The sequence below is a fragment of the Rosa chinensis genome, chromosome 1 (genome assembly GCF_002994745.2).
Source record: "Rosa chinensis cultivar Old Blush chromosome 1, RchiOBHm-V2, whole genome shotgun sequence".
In the NCBI taxonomy this organism is placed as follows: Eukaryota; Viridiplantae; Streptophyta; class Magnoliopsida; order Rosales; family Rosaceae; genus Rosa; species Rosa chinensis.
In genome coordinates, this window is record NC_037088.1 from 13,930,732 (window position 1) to 13,948,596 (window position 17,865).

Sequence of the window (17,865 nt, forward strand, 5' to 3'; positions counted from 1 at the left end):
TCAGCCTAGAACCACTTAAAATGTCACATACCGAACGATCCCCTACTGCCAAAGCCAATAAAATTTCCCAAGTCAAGCTTAGACCACTAGGACTATGAAGCCATCGAAAAAGAAAAACAAGCGATCGTTCCTCCCATCTGCAATAACCACTATCTTCATCGAACATGAACCAATTCGATAAATAGAACCATGAAATCGACGATTGATGGGCTCAAGAGGGTTGAAGACAAACCCCAAGAGAAGCCCCTAAAAAAGAAAAAGAAAAATTAAGAAATAAACAAAACTTCAAATTAAGAGAGAAACAAACCGCCCTATATACCGATCCACCTACAATCTAAGCAAAAATTCTTAGATTCTTTTTTTTTTTCCCAACTTTTTACGGTTTCTAGAACTCATACTTCTATTTTTTAATTTACTACAAAAATAAGTAGGTGGGTTTGCCATATCATTACTGTCGCACCCTTAGAGATAATTCTCTTAATGAGTATTTAGTGTCCCGACATGCACTTGTATTAATATGAATAAACGCTTGAACAACATTAATATATTTTTTTATTATTAAAAAAAATTATCTATAAATATCAACAACCGAGATTTACTGGTTCACTTGCATCAGTGTCTAGAAGAATTTTTCGTCATTAATTATAACTTCAATTTATGATACAAAAGATCACCTACCAGTTCATCCCAAAAAAAGAACAAAAAAAAAAGTTTTCAATGTATTATCATTTCCCACGTCACAAACACGATTAAACACCACAAAGTCGCCAGATCAAACATAATGAGTATAAGAGACTAGGTACCACAAGAAAAATTAACGGAAAAATAGGAATCTGGATAGAAAACAAGTCCCTTCGGCTACAGTTGAGAGAGATGTTAGGAACAAAAGCTATATACGTGTATGGAAAGTAGTAAAGCACCTAGACGCCAGCCGTGACTGGCTCCCTTTGATTACCCATCTAAAAACAAAAACTAACAAAAAAAAAATAGAACAGAACGTTTGATTTAGACCTAATGAACAGCCAAACAAATGCACAACATCACCAGAAACCACATATTAATTGATAAGATGGGTTTGTCACGTAGGAGTTGTAAGAAATTGTGGAACAAAAAGCATGCACCTAGGAATCATGGTACATAATCCTCTATTCATCTTTTGGGTAGACTTTAAGACTTTCTTGTGGAGCAGAGAAGTGAAGTGCCAAACACTCGAAGGTGTTTAATTGATATCAAACTTCGCTAAATAGACCAGTCAAAGCCATATCCCAAATTCATTTTCTAATCAGTTACAACATCAACAATAACACTATTATTAACAATAAACAAATACACATGAATCGTCACCAATAGCATTACGGGGTCATATATAATGACTAGAATGAGGAAAGAAAATTACAAGATTAGCTCTAACGATACAATTTCTGCGGCTACAACATGAAAGAAAATCTAAAAGAAAATCTGTAAAGATGACCAGGTAATAGATACCAGTGCTGTACTAGAGGAAGTCAATTTCTATTCAGATGTTTTGCAGGCTACAACAATACCGATCAGGTTGGGAGCAACTGCAAAAGCGTTTTATTCTCTTGGACGGGCAAGCCAGAGAGAACTAAGAGCTCGTAGTCGTGAGAAATAATCATTTATAGCCAGAAGTGCACGGGCCGACTGGCGAGTTGTCAAGATACGATGCATTTGTTGCAGTGTTTGTTGCCGCAAATTGTCAGCCTAATATCATGAGCCCATGAAAGAATAAGAAAGTTTAAATTCATAAAAAGAGGCACATATAAAAGAGAAACAAACAGAGAGAAATTATTTCACGGTTTCTTTTACTTTTTAGCTGGGCCTTGTCCAGGATGGCAACGCATTTAAAATCTTTACAAAATAAACCTTTTGGGACACAAATAAATGAAGCAATGAACTATAAGGAATTACCTGGCGGATAAACCCTTCAAGAGTCCCTAGCTTTCCCATTGCCATGGCCATCTGACCCATGTAGTTTGCAACATTACCAGACGAACCTGTGGATCCAAGAGATCCACTGGACAAAGTCTCAGCTAGAGATTGTTGCAAGGCCTCCATCCCTTGAGATAATGCATCTTCTGCCTGTTGGGAAGATTGCTGCAAATTAGTAATCCCCATCAACTGCTGCTCTGTCAGAGGCTCCAACTGATTAACAAGAAGCTGCACAGATAAACTTTCATTTAAATTTGATAATGGCCACTTAAAGATTCAAGCCACTGAATACAAAAGTCATAATTAATATGTTATCTATGGCAAAAGTGGGTTGAAACTTCTGGCAAACAAAGTTTACATATATTGATAAAAGTACATGAACATGTCTAAACATTGATATCAGCCTCCAGATAAGAGTATACGTCATCCTTGCTAATTTCAGTTGGGGGGGGGAGTCTAGCGAATGTTAAGAAAGCGTATGATCTCAACAGGGGCATAACTGAATAAGGAAGATGAAGTGAGCTGAGAAAAAGGAATATCCCTATAGGAAAAAATGCATGGTGCATCATTATCCCTTCCATAGTAAAGTAGGGACAAAAATATCACGCGATCTCTCCTTAACTCAATGAAGTCCACCAAAGAGTATGTTGGCAGAAGTATATAACCACGAAAGACAATGTCAAGAGACATTAAGAGATGGAATTGTTCCAACATAATAATACAGGTCACGGATTGGTATTAAAGAAGAGAACTTGAAAACCCAAAAATAGGCAGATGCTGAACCAGCACTCTAGGACTTGGATCACCTACAACGAAGATGCTTAAACCATGCAGAACTTTCCTACAACGAAGATGCTTAAACCATGCAGAACTTTATTAATTCTATTTATACCCATAAGCAAGCATTTTGCTTTTGCTTTACCTATTCTGGCTTTTCTGTTCCTCATTATAATTTCAGCATGCATACACTTTCTTTCATTGAGAAAAGTAAATAATTGTAGGGTAGTTGCAAAACATTCAAATTGACTGCATTCAAGACCATGCCTATCTCATGCCATCAAGAAACCTCACCTTCAGGACCTCAGACGAGCGAAAACCACCAAGCCACAAGAAACACCTTTCTGCAGGTGTTTTCCACATTCCAGACAGCAAATGGAATACATCAGCTTTAGCCGCTGTACCCTTCAGCCTAAAGATGTCATCATAATGTGCCAAGATTCCATCTACAATAATACGAAGCTCTGCATCACTTGCATGAGAATTTACAGCGGATCTCAGTTCATTAATTTGTCGATTTTGATCTTCCAGCCACCGCCCATATTCTACATCGAATGCCATGGCCCCTGCAAATAGATACAGTGAACAAGATAACCTACCTCATCCACTGAAACTGAAGTAAGAGAAGAAGACCAAACTGAAAAGCAAGATAAGACTATGCTTTTTTGTCTTCAGCCTGTCTGCATGCAAACATACAACCCAGTCTGCTTCGGCAATGTCCATTCTCATATGAATTAAACAAAGAATATGTATTTCATGGCAATCACTGGATCTTTTATACTTCTATATGAAAATTTTAGTCATTTTGAATCCTTTGGGAATCAGTTTGACCTAATTCCCTATCCTCGTTTAAAGAAATCTGAAAGAAACTGGTAAATTTACCCCTTTTTTTTTGGTAGTTTTGTAAAGAATAATCACCAAGAAAACCTGCTACAGACTGATATTCATGCTTCGAATTACTACCCTCCACATGCATGAAAATCAGGTCCTCTGATGTAAGAGTAAACTTTATAATTTAGGAAGAGAAAGATAATGATAAACTAACTGGTGGAGACACAGAATTGAAGATTCAGAATTGGTTTATTTTTAATCATCTAATTATTTGTAAGTCAGCATCATTCCATTAAAAGCCTAGATTAAAAAAAGAAAAGAAACAAAAAAATTAAAAAAAAGGTTTTCCAGCATCATTAATAAACACATGAGCCAAAATAACTTGTAGTGATTATGCTGAAAGTCTTTGGGAAGGTAATATATTTTAGCACCACAATATCAGACTGTTAATCAAATCTCTAAATGCAATATCAATAGCTAGATTGCATCAAATTATTGGGTAATTCATGGCATTCAGTAAATTAATGTGTGATGTGATTGCTATTACATCCCACAGAGCTAAGTAAAGACCACCCATCACAATTTCAAGATTCACCCCTGTACATGTAGCAACCACTAGAACAGACTATTATCACCATCAGGCAACTACAACAGCTCCATTTACCATAAGGACACTCAATTAGCACTGCACTCATGCAACCAACATGGAACCAATTGATGTTCAACAAGTGCTCAATAATTCTACCTGTGAATAGCACACAAGCATGAAGTGTAGCAAGTGATGTATGCCGCACAACAAGCTAACAAGTGGTATTAAAGTCTCCTGAATTCCTGATTGTGTTTATAATCCCGTGTGTGTGTGTGTGTGTAAGAGAGAGAGAGAGAGAGAGAGAGAGAGAGAGAGAGACAGAGACAGAGACAGAGACAGAGACAGAGAGACAGAGACAGAGAGACAGAGACAGAGATTTCATCTTTCTAGGAATCAAAGAATGACCATTGATTTGATACCATGCTCTATGACTACATGACCTAGTCACAATAACCAAATGCATATCCCACAAATATCAGAAGCTAGTCTACCTTATTTCCCAGGAAAAAATTTCACAATTCAAACCTAAGGAAAGAAGGAATACCATTTCCACTTGTTGAATGAGCAGCGTCTCCTCCTGAGCTGGATATGAAGATTCCCTGAACAAAAGAAAATAAAATCTTAGGATATACAAGCAATGCACACCTAACAAGAAACCATTTACCAGGAAGACTGAGTGCAAAATAAATTGAACACATTAGGTGTTACTCTAGTGAGGAAACAAATGAACTTTACCTGCTGTCTGGCTCGCTGAAGCTCTTGTTCTAGTTGACTCAGCTTCAAACGACTAGTCTCCAGCTGCTGAACATATGCCTACAATAAACAAGTACAGATGCAACTCAATAACAACTTACAACAACCATATATATATGAGTAGATTGACAATTTTCCTGTTTGTTTTGTGATATAGATTGCTCCTCTTTTAGTCTCTCCTCCCAGCTAGAATAAGATACATTGAAGTCTTATATTCTAAGGTGTATGAATGCATCTACATATATTGGAAATAACTCTCCCGTGCATGCATCAGTCATTTTTCATACGCTAACTGGAAGTCCAAGAGCCTCCACTTAAGGAGGAATGAACCTGACAAAAAGTCCAAAATAAGCAACCCCTTAAGCAGCTTAAACACTAGCATATGACCACCAGTGTTGAATATACAAGCTGGTTCTGAAGGCATCCACATTAAACAGTAGCACAGGAAGTTTATATGCCAGTGTATGAATGCATCCACATATATTGGAAATAACTCTATCCGTGCATGCATTGGTCTGTTTCCATAAGCTAACTGGGATACCAAAAGCCTCCACTTAAGGAGGAATGACCACCAAAGGAGGCAGACATATAGTGGGCAACCCTTATTATACCTACCAATCAAGAGCAAGGATCTAGTGGCAAAACAAAGCATCCAATATAAGTGTAGTCCACCATCAAATGAAAGTCCCCCATACAAAGGACATTTTGGCATTTAAATGGGAAGCGAGAAGCTGACTGAAGAAAATATCAGGATAAAAGAGAGCTGGGAACCACATTATACCCGAATGGAAGGATCATCAGTGACCAAGCCTTATAAACTATGTTAACTGTAACATGTGAAGAGGATGCATCAAATATAATTTGTTTTTCCTAAATCATCCATTTCTTTCATTAGTCCTCCAACCTTTCCAAAATGTCTACAGTTCATTGGTTTAGGAAAGAGGTCTTGCATAAAGTATAAATAAGTTTTCAATAATGCATTATCTAGCCCTGGGCATATTTCTCAAAATCTATTTTTTCAAGTGGAGTGATTTTGGCACTCCAATTTAACACTTGCTCTCCACTTTTACCTATTTCAAAGTGGGGTGCAAGTGGTGAAATATGTTGAGAAGTGGAGTGCTGAAATCACCACCTTTTTTTTTTTCAAAAGCAACATAGAAACATGTCTGTACTCTACAAGAAAAGGAAAAGTAGTCATTTTAACTCTCCAGATTAAAAGAGGAGATATATTTAAATTCTCATAAAACCAAATATTCCCAATTAAGAGACACTACGCTCTATCCTAGCAAAATTGATGCCAACCTACACCCTCAGCCTAGAATGTCTAATGTTGATTAACAGAAGGCCACATACGCTATGCCCCACAGTGACTAGGCTCCATTAACAGAAGGCCAAATCAACAGGAGAACGCCACTACACTTTAACATATTTGGTTTTAACAGTTCTTTATCTTCATTGCAGACCAATAAGCACATCCAATAAATGCGAGTCTAACTACTTCAACCGGGTTTCAGGTCAATTGGTATTAAATTGTAAAATCGGATGGGTTATGTATTCTTTAGCTGATTGCTCCACACAATATTTGTTTTGTCTTTTTAAAGGGAAGGGGGGCTCTTAACTAAGTTGAAAGTTATCTTCGTAAATAAGTTGAAAATGACTCGTAATTCCTAAAACCCAAAATAGCAGTTTATCACAACTTCCTAAAACCCAAAATAGGAGTTGCAAAACTCCTATGGCCCAGATTCTTCATTCCCTGTATCAATCTCAGCTAAAGAAGAACAAATGCATTATGTGATCTGCAAACTGGATGTGTAAACAAGAAGAGTTTGAATGGACAATTTTTCCTGGATGAGGCCAAACTTTCAGATATGATGTTCAGACATACTGGTCTCTCTCTTACTGATGATAAAAAACGAAAGGTCCTTGCTGTAAAACTTTATGCCATGCAATGCAAATAATTATATCTGATAGGAAATCTTTCAAGGAATTAAATCTTTGTAATGAACTCTTATGAATTCTTGGTACTTGAAGAAGCATGACATTGTTGAATTTATCAAAATCGGGAAAGGGTTTCCAACTAATATAGGGGCTCCAAACTTCTATACCATTCAAAAGCTGATACAGTTGGAAAAAGCTGTCTTTCTTCATTTGTAGTCAAGCCCAATGGAAGAAAGTGAACAGATGAACCAAATGGAGCAGGATCTTAGTTTTTTCTGTTACTGTAATAGATTAGATAGGGAAGTTTCAGCTTACTTTAGTTTGCTACTGTTGATAATAGCCGAAAGCACAAACAGGACCCCCTTGCCAGAATTTTAATGGTGCTCCTCTCATAATCCTAAGATTACTTATTCCAGTAATTGAAAGGATTGAATGAAGAAAAATTTGTAAAATGTATGTAACACTTTGAAACTTCCAGATTAAAACCAAGAAAGTTATATATTATAAATGAATAATGACTAGTCGATTGTACAAGAAAGTTCAAATCAACAATTTCAAATAAGTTTTCATGATAGAAAATCTTTACCCTGGAATCTTACAAAATTATGCCAAGGAAATATTTTTGTCATGGGAACTTAAACAACTAAGAATATGCATCCACTACAGAAAATCAGCAGGCCAGGGGATTTCTATTCTAAATATTCCATTTCAAGTAAGATCAGCCCATATTTTTTAGCTGTACCCATTTTTCTACGAACAGCAAAAGTAATGACTAAACAAGGGTCATTATCTGAAAAAAGTACGACATTGTACATCTTAGATATTCCATTGCCATATAAGATCAGGCACATGTTTTTGAACTTTATGAACTTACTTTCCCAGAAATAACTAAATAGTTACTAAGAAGGAAAATTTTCAGCAGGAATATAATTGAACAAATGAATAAAGATCACATGACCAATATTGAAGTTTCACCCTTTTGCTATATATTTATGAAATTGTGCCAAGGAAATAGAGAAATGCAGACAATTAGATACAGAAAACGACATGGACTTCCAACTCATCACATGTTTCTTTCACCATCAGGTGGCAATTGACAACGACACTCGCCGGCATGCAGAGCTTGTGAGATCATAGCTGACACATGCAATTATTCGCTAAACAAATAAATTTTTTAATGGGAATCTAAATAACTAAGAACATACATCCACCAAGTGTCATATTTGAATAACAAAACTAATGGATACGGTAAGTGTCATTATTTGAAACCAGTAGGGCATTGGATTTCTATCTTGAATATTCCATTGCCATATAAGATCAGGCCCATGATTTTGAAATTTACGTACTTAATTTCCTAGGTAAAAGCAATGACTAAGTAGACACTAAGAAGGCAAAATTTCAGCCGGAATATAACTGAAAAAAAAAAAAAATTGAATAAAAACAATGAAGTAAATAAAGTAAGGAAAAGGCCTACTTTCTTCCTCAACCGACTTTTTCTTGCAGCCTCACGATTTTGAGCGAGCCTACGAAGAGTCTGCAAAATATAATCGAACAAATGAGCATCTCTTAAGCCCTGCTAGATTCAATTCACATATCACATCTTTGTAACTGATTTGCTGACCATCACCTTCTGATCCTTTGGGTCTTTCGATTTGTCACTGGAATCCGAAACCGCCGCAGTGATGGCATATTGATCTCTGTCATACTGCAGATACAGAGTGCTCAAAATGTCAGATGTGTGGAATTCTGTAGTTTACATATACCAAAAGTTTCAGCAGCCAGAGATAAAGAATGCTCAATGTTCACACAAACAAGAATTGAGCTTGCACAAAACAAAATCATTTCCAATAGTACCCAAAATAGTAAAACAGCACCCAAGAGTGAGAGAGAGAAGAGGTAAAAGAAGGAATACCCTTTGATTCTTATCATCAGTATCCACATCTGTAGAAATATCAGTCCTAGGACTATCAGCCATGATGGGTTTCTTCCCAGTTCTCAATATGATGAAGGTTGACCCTTTTCTGACTGCAAGTCCCAGATGTCCAAACAACCAAAAATGAAGAAATAAAACCCAAAAGAGAAAAAACACCTACACCCAGAAATCAAGCAATCAAAATCTGCAAGCCCAACTGCCCAAGATGGAAACTTCATTAAAAGAAATGAAAATTCAAAAAGTTTCAGACCTTATCAGAATTTGAAGTGATTCAAGGGATCAGAAGAAGCAAAAGGGGTTTGGGTTTGGGCACCACTTTACTCTTTCTGGTTCTGGTACTCTGGTCTTCGGGGTGGTTTCGTTGAATTCAACACAGTATTTGCATCAACTTGTGTCCTAAAAACTTTGACTCGCCCTCCCACCCACTATCCACTTGAGCATAAAAATTTGTTCTTTCCCGGTGAGACAGAAATGGGATTATGAATTTGTTGTACCCATCATAATATAAATCATGGAGAAATAAATACATTTTTTTTATTTTTTTATTGGGGGATGCTTATTATGGTAGTGTGCCAGTTTTTGCCAGAGATGTACAGAAAATGTAATGGTAACTTTTTTATATTTGGGACCTGAAACCTAAAAGGTAAACTATTTGTCGCCCTTCTCCAACAATTTTTGTACTCTTCCTCGACACAGGGTCCAACAAAGGGCAAAAAAAAAAGTCTGTAGTCCCACCTAAATTTCGAGGAGTCTTCTATAAAAGAATAGTAAAACTTTCATACTTTCGTAATTATTTATGCATAATAGTCAAACCTATTGCAGAGACCAAAATGCATTTTGCATCCCAACTCAAATTTCTTTTGCCATTGAATCATCACCTCTATTCTTTTTTCCAAAACGATAACTTATTGTTCAAATCTGCCATCAAGTGTCTCATACTTATGATCATATTAGGGTAATCTTACTAAATTTAAATGTGATCATAATTATGAAAATATATAACTGAATCTGTGATTTGTACACACATAATTATAATCTTTTAACTAAACAGGATAAGGTAAACTAATCACGACAAGTGGTTCAGTAGATACACTAGATCCCTGAAACATTCAAGATGTGGAACCCCAATGTCCTACGTTCGAACGCTCGGTTCGCTTGGTGTAATTGCTGGATTATAATGTGGTCAGAGAAGGGGCTGCAATGTCATGTTGGTCATCCAGGCCCCCGACAGATTTGTCCATGGACTTAGGAAGCATTTGGGATATCCCGATCAATCCGAAAAAGGGTGTCAAAAAAAAAAGATACTGTAAACAATTAAGAGAAACTCAAACAAAAAGGCAGGAGAGAGAGAGAGAGAGAGAGAGAGAGTATCATAAATTTCTCTTTGCCTTGCGGTCTTTAGCACTCACGACAGTTTACCATGGTCGACTAAGTTTCAATCCATCTAGCAGCTATTCTTGTCAACCTCCAAGAAGGAGAGAACATTCTTTGGTCATGTCAGCGCTGCTGCCATTTCCAGTTATCACTATGTTGGGGGTCATCTACTGTCTCACCATAGCCAAAATTTTTGAGAACATAGGTCTTCCAAGAACAATATGATACAATTTTTGCAAGGTGCGAGACAAAGATTTTTTTTGTTTTTCCTTTTTGTTATTTATTTCTGCGATTTTGTAAAGAGAAGTTTTAAATACACACTCCTAATTACTTAATACACCACCCATTTAATTTCTCATTCTAATATTTTATTAAATACACAACCCAAATTACCTAAAATATCTTTAATCTCAATCATGAAATCCTACTTTTTGACTATATTTAGGTTACTATTTAATATGATTAGTATATTGACGTTTTGTAAATGACCATATTGATTACTTGTGTCAGTTATTGAGAAATCCATGAAGATTTATTATTGTTCCCTTTAAATAGATGCATATAAATAGGTTTTGTGTTATTTGAGCTCTCATCCATCAAACGCCATGTTAATCAAGTATAAAATTATGAGTTGAACATTCAACCAAAACTATATCAGTAGTTTCTCCACAGTGGTGAAACTAAAAAGTTGTCATTAGAAGGGCCAAACAAATGAATAATTACAAAAAAATTTCACCAGTTATTTTTTTATTAGAAAATAAATTTTTTTTTTGTTACAATTAGAAAATAAATTGATTAATCATAACTCTTAGAACAAAAAAGAAAATTAACTAAAAATTTGGAGTAAAGCGATATGTTTTAAAAACATTTAATGTCATTGATTTTGAAATTCTAAATATTATGGTTTCTAACCTCATTTAATTACAATTTATTTAAGAAAAAATTAAATTAGATAGTTTCTAATTTTATTCTTATATTAAATTGGGATGCCATGTATAGAAATTTATTGCTAACTATTTTTTTTTTTTGAATGAAATTCAACATTTATATTCATCACAAGTCAGAATAGGCCGTTACATACCCTTCCGCTGTCAATTAAAATAGACAAAAAGCTAGTGGTAGTACCCACAGGTGGTACATACATATAGTCCTACTCATTATACATTCAAATACGTAGAAATAGCGGATAACCTCCATCGGTACTACTCCAGAGACGCTAAAGAGACATTGGGTGCACATCAGTGCTTAGATTCCTAAAAGACAAGGAATTTATTGTAAAAGACAAAGCTAAAACATAGTAAAGACCTAGGGCAAGAAACCCCAGCCCAAAATAGTAGGCCCAAGAGCAACCAAAGGAATAGTCCAACTTCAGAGCCCATTAAGCTGGCCTGGCCCCAGCCCATCTTCCCCGATGACATGCCGTAGACCACAAATCCAGCCCTCCTGACGACACGTCGTACGTCACAGATCCAGCGCCCCTGACTACCCGATCTGCCTCGACCCGTGCCACTCTGATCAACACCGCCGCAACATCTCACCCCTTCGACCCAAATCGTCGCGCCCTATGCGGCCACAGCGCACGCCAGAATCAAGCAGACACAGCTCACGCTGCAGGGAATTCCGCGGGTCTGGATCAGTACAACTACGCCGCCGGTTGAGATGCAGCCAAAAAAACATAAGCCGAGCCATTTGAAAACTCTCCGAAGCACAACCACCCATGGACGATCCTCGGACACATATTGAATGCCCATCCAGTAGCAAACCCCAGACATAGGGGATGCCGGAGGCCAACACCCGATCGGGGCGCTGCCGGACGAGATCTATTGATGCGGAAAAAAAACGGCTTTTAGAGTTTTAGGGTTTCTCGAGGGAGAGAGAGAAAGCTTTTGTGGTTTATTTGAAAAGAAAAGTTAACCAAAAAAAGAATAATATAAGGAAAATATGACTATTTTTTCCCTCTTCTAATGCATAGATGTCTGTTTTGGTCATTTAACCTACCTACAAAATCTAATTTGAAATATAAAATAATAGGGATGTGTATTAAGTGATTAGGGTTGTGTATTTAAAATTTCTCTTTTGTAAATCTAAAGAATTTTAATTGAGTAGTATGAGGTTTCTTACTGGATATGGAGTTATGTGGTTTATTTAGATTTAAGGATAATGTCTCATAAGTCTAATTTTACTAAAATTATTCTTCATAAGTTTTACTAAAATAGAATTTTCCCAATAAATCTATTTTCTTTCTCCATAAGTCTGGTTTCATTCCCCAAAAGTATTATTTTTCTTTTTCCAGCGTTTTTTTGTCCATTTTTCTTGAATTTTTTGCCCTTCTCTAAAGCTTATATCAAAGATGTATCATCTTCTCGAGTAAGTGAGAAAGATAGAGAGAAAGCCCACACCATAAATAGATCAGGAAGTTGCTTTAATGGCTTAATTTTGTTGTTTTTGTTCGTTATTCCAGTTCGATTGTGCCATAAATTGTGTTTTGCATGTTTGGGCTTTTGCACAGATCTTGGATTTTGATGTGTTATCATTCCATTTTGATTTTATATATTTGAAGTTTATCATTCAATTGAATTTATCAATGTTAAAGGCTTTGAATCATTATAGGTATTTTTTCTCCTGTATATAAGCATATATGTGTAGGTTTTCAGCAGTGAATGATTTGATTTTTTTAATGAGCATTAGTAATAGTTCTTTCCTGATTATTCATGTCTTTCTTTTTTTGTTTCATTGTGATTTTATGTAATATTTTGCTTTTTTCGATCACTTTGCTAGTCGTGCTTTTATTTTGAATTTGTTGATGTTTGTTTTACTATGGATCAATAAAAATTTGATTTTGCTCCATTATACACGACTATAGATGGTGTGTTGTTTGCTAGTTTGCAAGTTGTGGGGAAATGCTGTAGGCAAATGGTTGAAGAGGAGCTTCATTTCCTCTATTTGATAGAGAATGTGTTTCTTCTATTGCTGGTGTTTAGGTTCTTCGTTTTCAACATTTTACTCATCTTTTATATTTTCTTAATGGTTAATAACTTTTTTCATTGAGGGTTAGTAAAAATCAATTTTTCTGAAGACGACCTACATTCATTATGATTTTCAAGTTTATTGGTTGTGGAAACTTGTATTTATGTTGTTTTATGTATATACATGTTCGCTTTATTGTCGGGCATTAAAAATACTTGCATTGTGAAATCGATCGTGTTTATGAGAACTCAATATGTTTGTACAACTTTATTAGATTGTAATGTCTTTGTGCAATTTGGATTAAATAGGTTTTTTTAATTTGGATTCCAAGAAGTGTGATGGAGTTTTAACTTTGTGATATGTCAATTTTATTAACCCTCAATAAAACTTGATAGGAGCATAAAATGCTATGAATTTATAGTTCAAACCTCTATACTTTTGCTTAGTTTATTCCTTAAAAAGATCAATTTAACTTTGTTATTTTCTTAGGTACTTTGAGAAGCAGTTAAGGAGAAAAGAGAGCTACAATGGGGAAATCAAGGCACTTCACATGAAGTAGTGATGCAAAGGATGGATTATGATGATTCAGTTGGTCCTAGAACTCAAGAGAAGATGGAGAGAGTTGGCGTTAAAAACAGTTGCAGAGAAGCAGAAAACAGAGTACAAGAGTCTGCCTTATTTTCTTCTGTTTTGGGAAGCTGTTTTGAAGAACCTTCGAGTAGAATTATGAAGAAAGACCTGGCAAGATTTAAAGATCACATGTTCTACTATAACTGAAGGCAAATAGTTGGTCCAGAATGATAAGGAGGAAGCCAGAGGCTGTGCTCAAAGTTGGGTCCCCGAGAAGACTGTTTCCATCAGCTTTTCAGGAAGCTTTTTCAAGGACTTTTATACTGGACTTAAGGGATGATAATCATGAATTTCTCTGCCCAGAATTTAAGAATATATGTTGTAGAGCAGTTTAGGATCAAGAATCATCCAGAAAGGTGGTGTAATGAAGAAGTTACGATGCTGCAAATATGATCAGAGGATTAGGAAAATCTGGAATTTCTGACAAGTCTTTATGCGAAGCATTTTCAAGACCGTTGTTGGGCCACGTTTCAAGAAGCTTTCTAGAAGGTTTTTGCACGGTTTTGAAGGGTAACATCAGAAGTATTATGTGGCAGAATATCACCTTCGAATCTGCTGGGAACCCTTGTCAAACATGGAGAGGGAAATCAGTCCTAGTTGAGACAGGAAAGTGAATTAAAGGCTATATTTTCTGAAGATATTCTTGGCAGATTTTGGGACGAATTTTATTGGATTTTTGCTGCATTATACTTATCAAGAGACTATTAGAAAGACTTAAGGAAGGTTCAGAAGATTGTGGACCAGCCAAGCAAGTGGAATTGGAGAAGAATAAGGAGAACTCACCCGGTTTTGAAGAGAAAAGTTAGGGGTTTGTAAACAATAAAATAGGAGGCTTCTTGGCGTCAAGGGGAGACGATATCATACAGAATTCACGCCTCAAAAGAACCCTAGCTCTCTGGTTTTCGAAGCTCCATACAAGCATAAGGAAAAGAAGCCACCAAAGTCGCCATCTTCCACCACCGTGACCATCCATCTTCAAGCAACATCCACCGTGCATCTTCACTCTCTTTTTCTGCGACTTTGCCCTTTTATTTTCAATATGTTATTGTGTGTTTACCTTAGAACAATGAGTAGCTAAATACTTTTGTGTTAGGGGCTAGTTTGAAGCCCTAAACTATGGTTCAAGTTTCTTAATAAATTTCTATGTTTTAGTTACTTTGTTGATGAGATTGTTCTTTGGTTCTAGATTAGATGAATCTTTTATATGTATGTTTTATGTGGTTGCAAACATATAGGATATGTATGTCATTGGTGCTAGGTTAAATAGCAATTCACCTAATAGTTTTGTGATTTTAACCGAAGTAGTAAAACCTCTCGCCTAGGTGTGTACCAAAGATGAGGAATGCAATTAGACACGCTTGTTGTACTAGTTTGTACACTTAGATTGACATCCTTCCATATGTGCTTAATGCTTTAGAACTTGCTAAATGTAGGAGCTGCTTGTGATCTCTATGTTGCATGTTTTCAAAAGGTTGTAATAACGGCGCTTGTTCTTGTTAGAACATTATAGGGAAGTAATATAAGGTACTTAGCTTGCTTCTAGCTTTGTAACTTGGTCAATCTCTCTCTCATGACTTAGTAATAAACATAGGAAGAAAAATTGGAACTTGGATTGTGTTTAGTGGTGGATAACGAACTCCTAACTGCTCATCATCATATTCACAAACTTTACTTTAGTTTCATCTTTTGTTCTTACTTTATTTTCAGCAAAATTAATCAACAATCCCCCCAATTGTGTTTTTAAATTTGTTTTATTATAGTTTCCAGTTTTCTTTGTTTTCTAGGTTACATAAATTGAAGGTAAACCCTTGATCCTTGGCGTAGAACGATCCCTTACTTTCACTACTACAACTTGACAACGAAAAGGGTTTTAAATTGCGTGTTATTTTTAGCAGAGCAAAACTGATGATGAAAAGTGAATGCTCAAACTATTTTTGATCAACCTGAATGTGTTGTAAGAAACTGTATTATGGAGAATAAATTTATTGTAAAAGACTTGTAATATGAAGATCTATTATAGCATCCACATTATAGAAATCCAAATTGACATCCAATAATCAATATAAAGTGTAACTTGTTGGATGAAAAAAAAAACTGATTTAAAAATCACATCTCACGAGAATACAAATAGAAATAATCAACGTTATAGATTCTATGAGTTTCATAATACTTTCACTAAATCTTCGGTGTAAGTTTCTGCCTCAACCACATCTTCATTTGGATGATATGGTTCGAGATTCCAACTCATGATATGATCATTTGCAAACATCTGTAAATTAGTCTTTCTCATGTCTTTTGCTTTGTCTTTGATTTTTTTATATTTTTGCTCCCATTTTCTAGCTCCTCAATTTGCATATTAAAAAGTTTGAAAATGTTAGTTTATCGACCTTAATAAAACATCCATTATCAACCCTCAATAAAACAACCGAAAATATTATTGTCCCTAACTAAAAATTTTACTGACCTTCAATAAAACAACTAAATCTATTATTGTCCCTAACTTCTCTGCTGGGAAAGTTATATGACAATTTACTGGTGTTACTGGATTCACAGCTAGCGGTGGCAGTTGTGCATGCTATAAGAGATCCCAATAAAGTGGCACATATGTTAGCCTCTTTTTCTTTTTCTCAAGTTTGTTTTTTTTTTTCAATTCCTCCTCAGTTTCTAATAGCTGCAATTGCAGGCTTACACTGCATCATGTAATTTTTCTAAATTTCAATAAAAGCTAGCATCATAAAAAAAATATAAATAAAAATAATAAAACTATCTCTAAATAAAACACAACAAATGTAGAACTATTGAAATACTTTTATTACATGTAGTAGAATCTCAATACTGGACAAATTAAAAACATCAGTTAAATAATATTTTTGGCCCATCTCAACCTACAGATAATATGCAAAATCAATAAATCACTAAATTTGTAAGATAATACATTAGAAAAAAATTCATATAGGTCCCACACAATATATAAATTAATAGCAAAGAATTTAAATAAATTTTTTGCTTGTTTAAGTATTCATAAAATTAAATAATATAGGACATTCAACAGTGTACAATCTATTTTTGGACAAGGAAAATAGATTCATGAATTTTACCTTGTTCAATAAATACATAGAATTATTAGTTCGTAAAATACGAAACTAAATATAATGTTCAATATTTAAGAAAATTAGGAATATTGTTAAAGTAAAATTGAGATTGGAATTGGTCTACTCATTTCATTTCATAGTCCCTTTATATAGGGATAGAATTACAACAGAAATATCGATTACATTAATGATACTAAATGCTGATTGATCCATAATTGCGCTGATTGATGGTAATCACTGATTCCTTGATTCCTTCTCCGTTAGTTGCTTTGACGAAGGCACACAATATGTTTTTCCTTTAACACTCCCCCTTGTGCCAAGTCAAAGACGAAATGATGCATGAGTTATTGTCTCACTAAAAACCTTGCCAAGTAACAATAAAAACCCTGTGGGACAAAAAATACACCTTGGTCGAAGGAAAAGAGCACAACGCACCTTCTACATTTGAGGATGACATGTGTGTGTTAGACTCCCCCTGACGTCTACACCTCCCCCTAATACTTGCATTAATCAAGGAAGTTTGGAAAGACTTCGCATTCCTATGTTTTTCACATGTTTCTCAAATGTGGCCTTGGGCAATGATTTGGTGAACAAATCTGCAACATTCTCCTCAGACCTTACTTGATTCACTTGAATCTTGAAGAGAGCCTGTTGTTGCTGATTGTAGAACAACTTTGGCGATATGTGTTTTGTGTTATCACCCTTAATATAACCTAACTTCATCTGTTCGATGCAAGTTGCATTGTCTTCATAAATGCAAGTAGGCTCTTCAGTGGTAGAACTCAAACCACTAGTCCCTCGAATATGTGGAATGATAGTTCTTAACCATACACACTCACGAACTGCCTCATGTAGAGCAATGATCTCTGAGTGGTTCGAGGAGGTAGCCACAAGGGTTTGCTTGGTTGATCTCTAAGATATCGCCGTGTTCCCATTGGTAAATACATAACCAATTTGAGAACGATCTTAATGTGGGTCAGACACGTATCCAGCATCAGCAAAACTGACCAAAACGTCATTTGGCCTTTCAG

The 17,865-nt window shown here is 35.5% G+C and overlaps 1 protein-coding gene across 2 annotated transcripts; it reads right to left on the bottom strand.

Annotated features, from left to right (window-relative positions):
* Positions 1–1,244: 1,244 nt before the first annotated feature.
* LOC112190577 (transcription factor TGA2.2) lies at positions 1,245–9,287 on the bottom strand. Of its 2 annotated transcripts, none has more exons than XM_024330029.2 (9): positions 9,022–9,287; positions 8,751–8,863; positions 8,466–8,543; positions 8,313–8,372; positions 4,883–4,960; positions 4,692–4,746; positions 3,022–3,293; positions 1,930–2,178; positions 1,245–1,722 (listed from the first exon to the last, which is right to left on the bottom strand). In XM_024330029.2, the coding sequence occupies exons 2-9, from the start codon at positions 8,811–8,813 to the stop codon at positions 1,576–1,578; spliced, it is 1,002 nt and encodes a 333-aa protein (XP_024185797.1). In that variant the 5' UTR covers positions 8,814–8,863; positions 9,022–9,287; the 3' UTR covers positions 1,245–1,575. The 2 variants fall into 2 exon arrangements, with proteins under 2 accessions (XP_024185797.1, XP_024185791.1); XM_024330023.2 differs by having other exon boundaries at positions 8,751–8,927; positions 9,022–9,286.
* Positions 9,288–17,865: the final 8,578 nt, after the last annotated feature.

Coding starts and splice junctions, on each gene's coding strand:
- LOC112190577 (XM_024330029.2), bottom strand. CDS start 8,813: ATGGCTGATAGTCCTAGGACTGATATTTCTACAGATGTGGATACTGAT. Junction 2,179..3,021: donor GCTCGTCTGAGGTCCTGAAG/GTGAGGTTTCTT, acceptor TTATCTGTGCAG/CTTCTTGTTAATCAGTTGGA. Junction 1,723..1,929: donor TTGAAGGGTTTATCCGCCAG/GTAATTCCTTAT, acceptor TCATGATATTAG/GCTGACAATTTGCGGCAACA.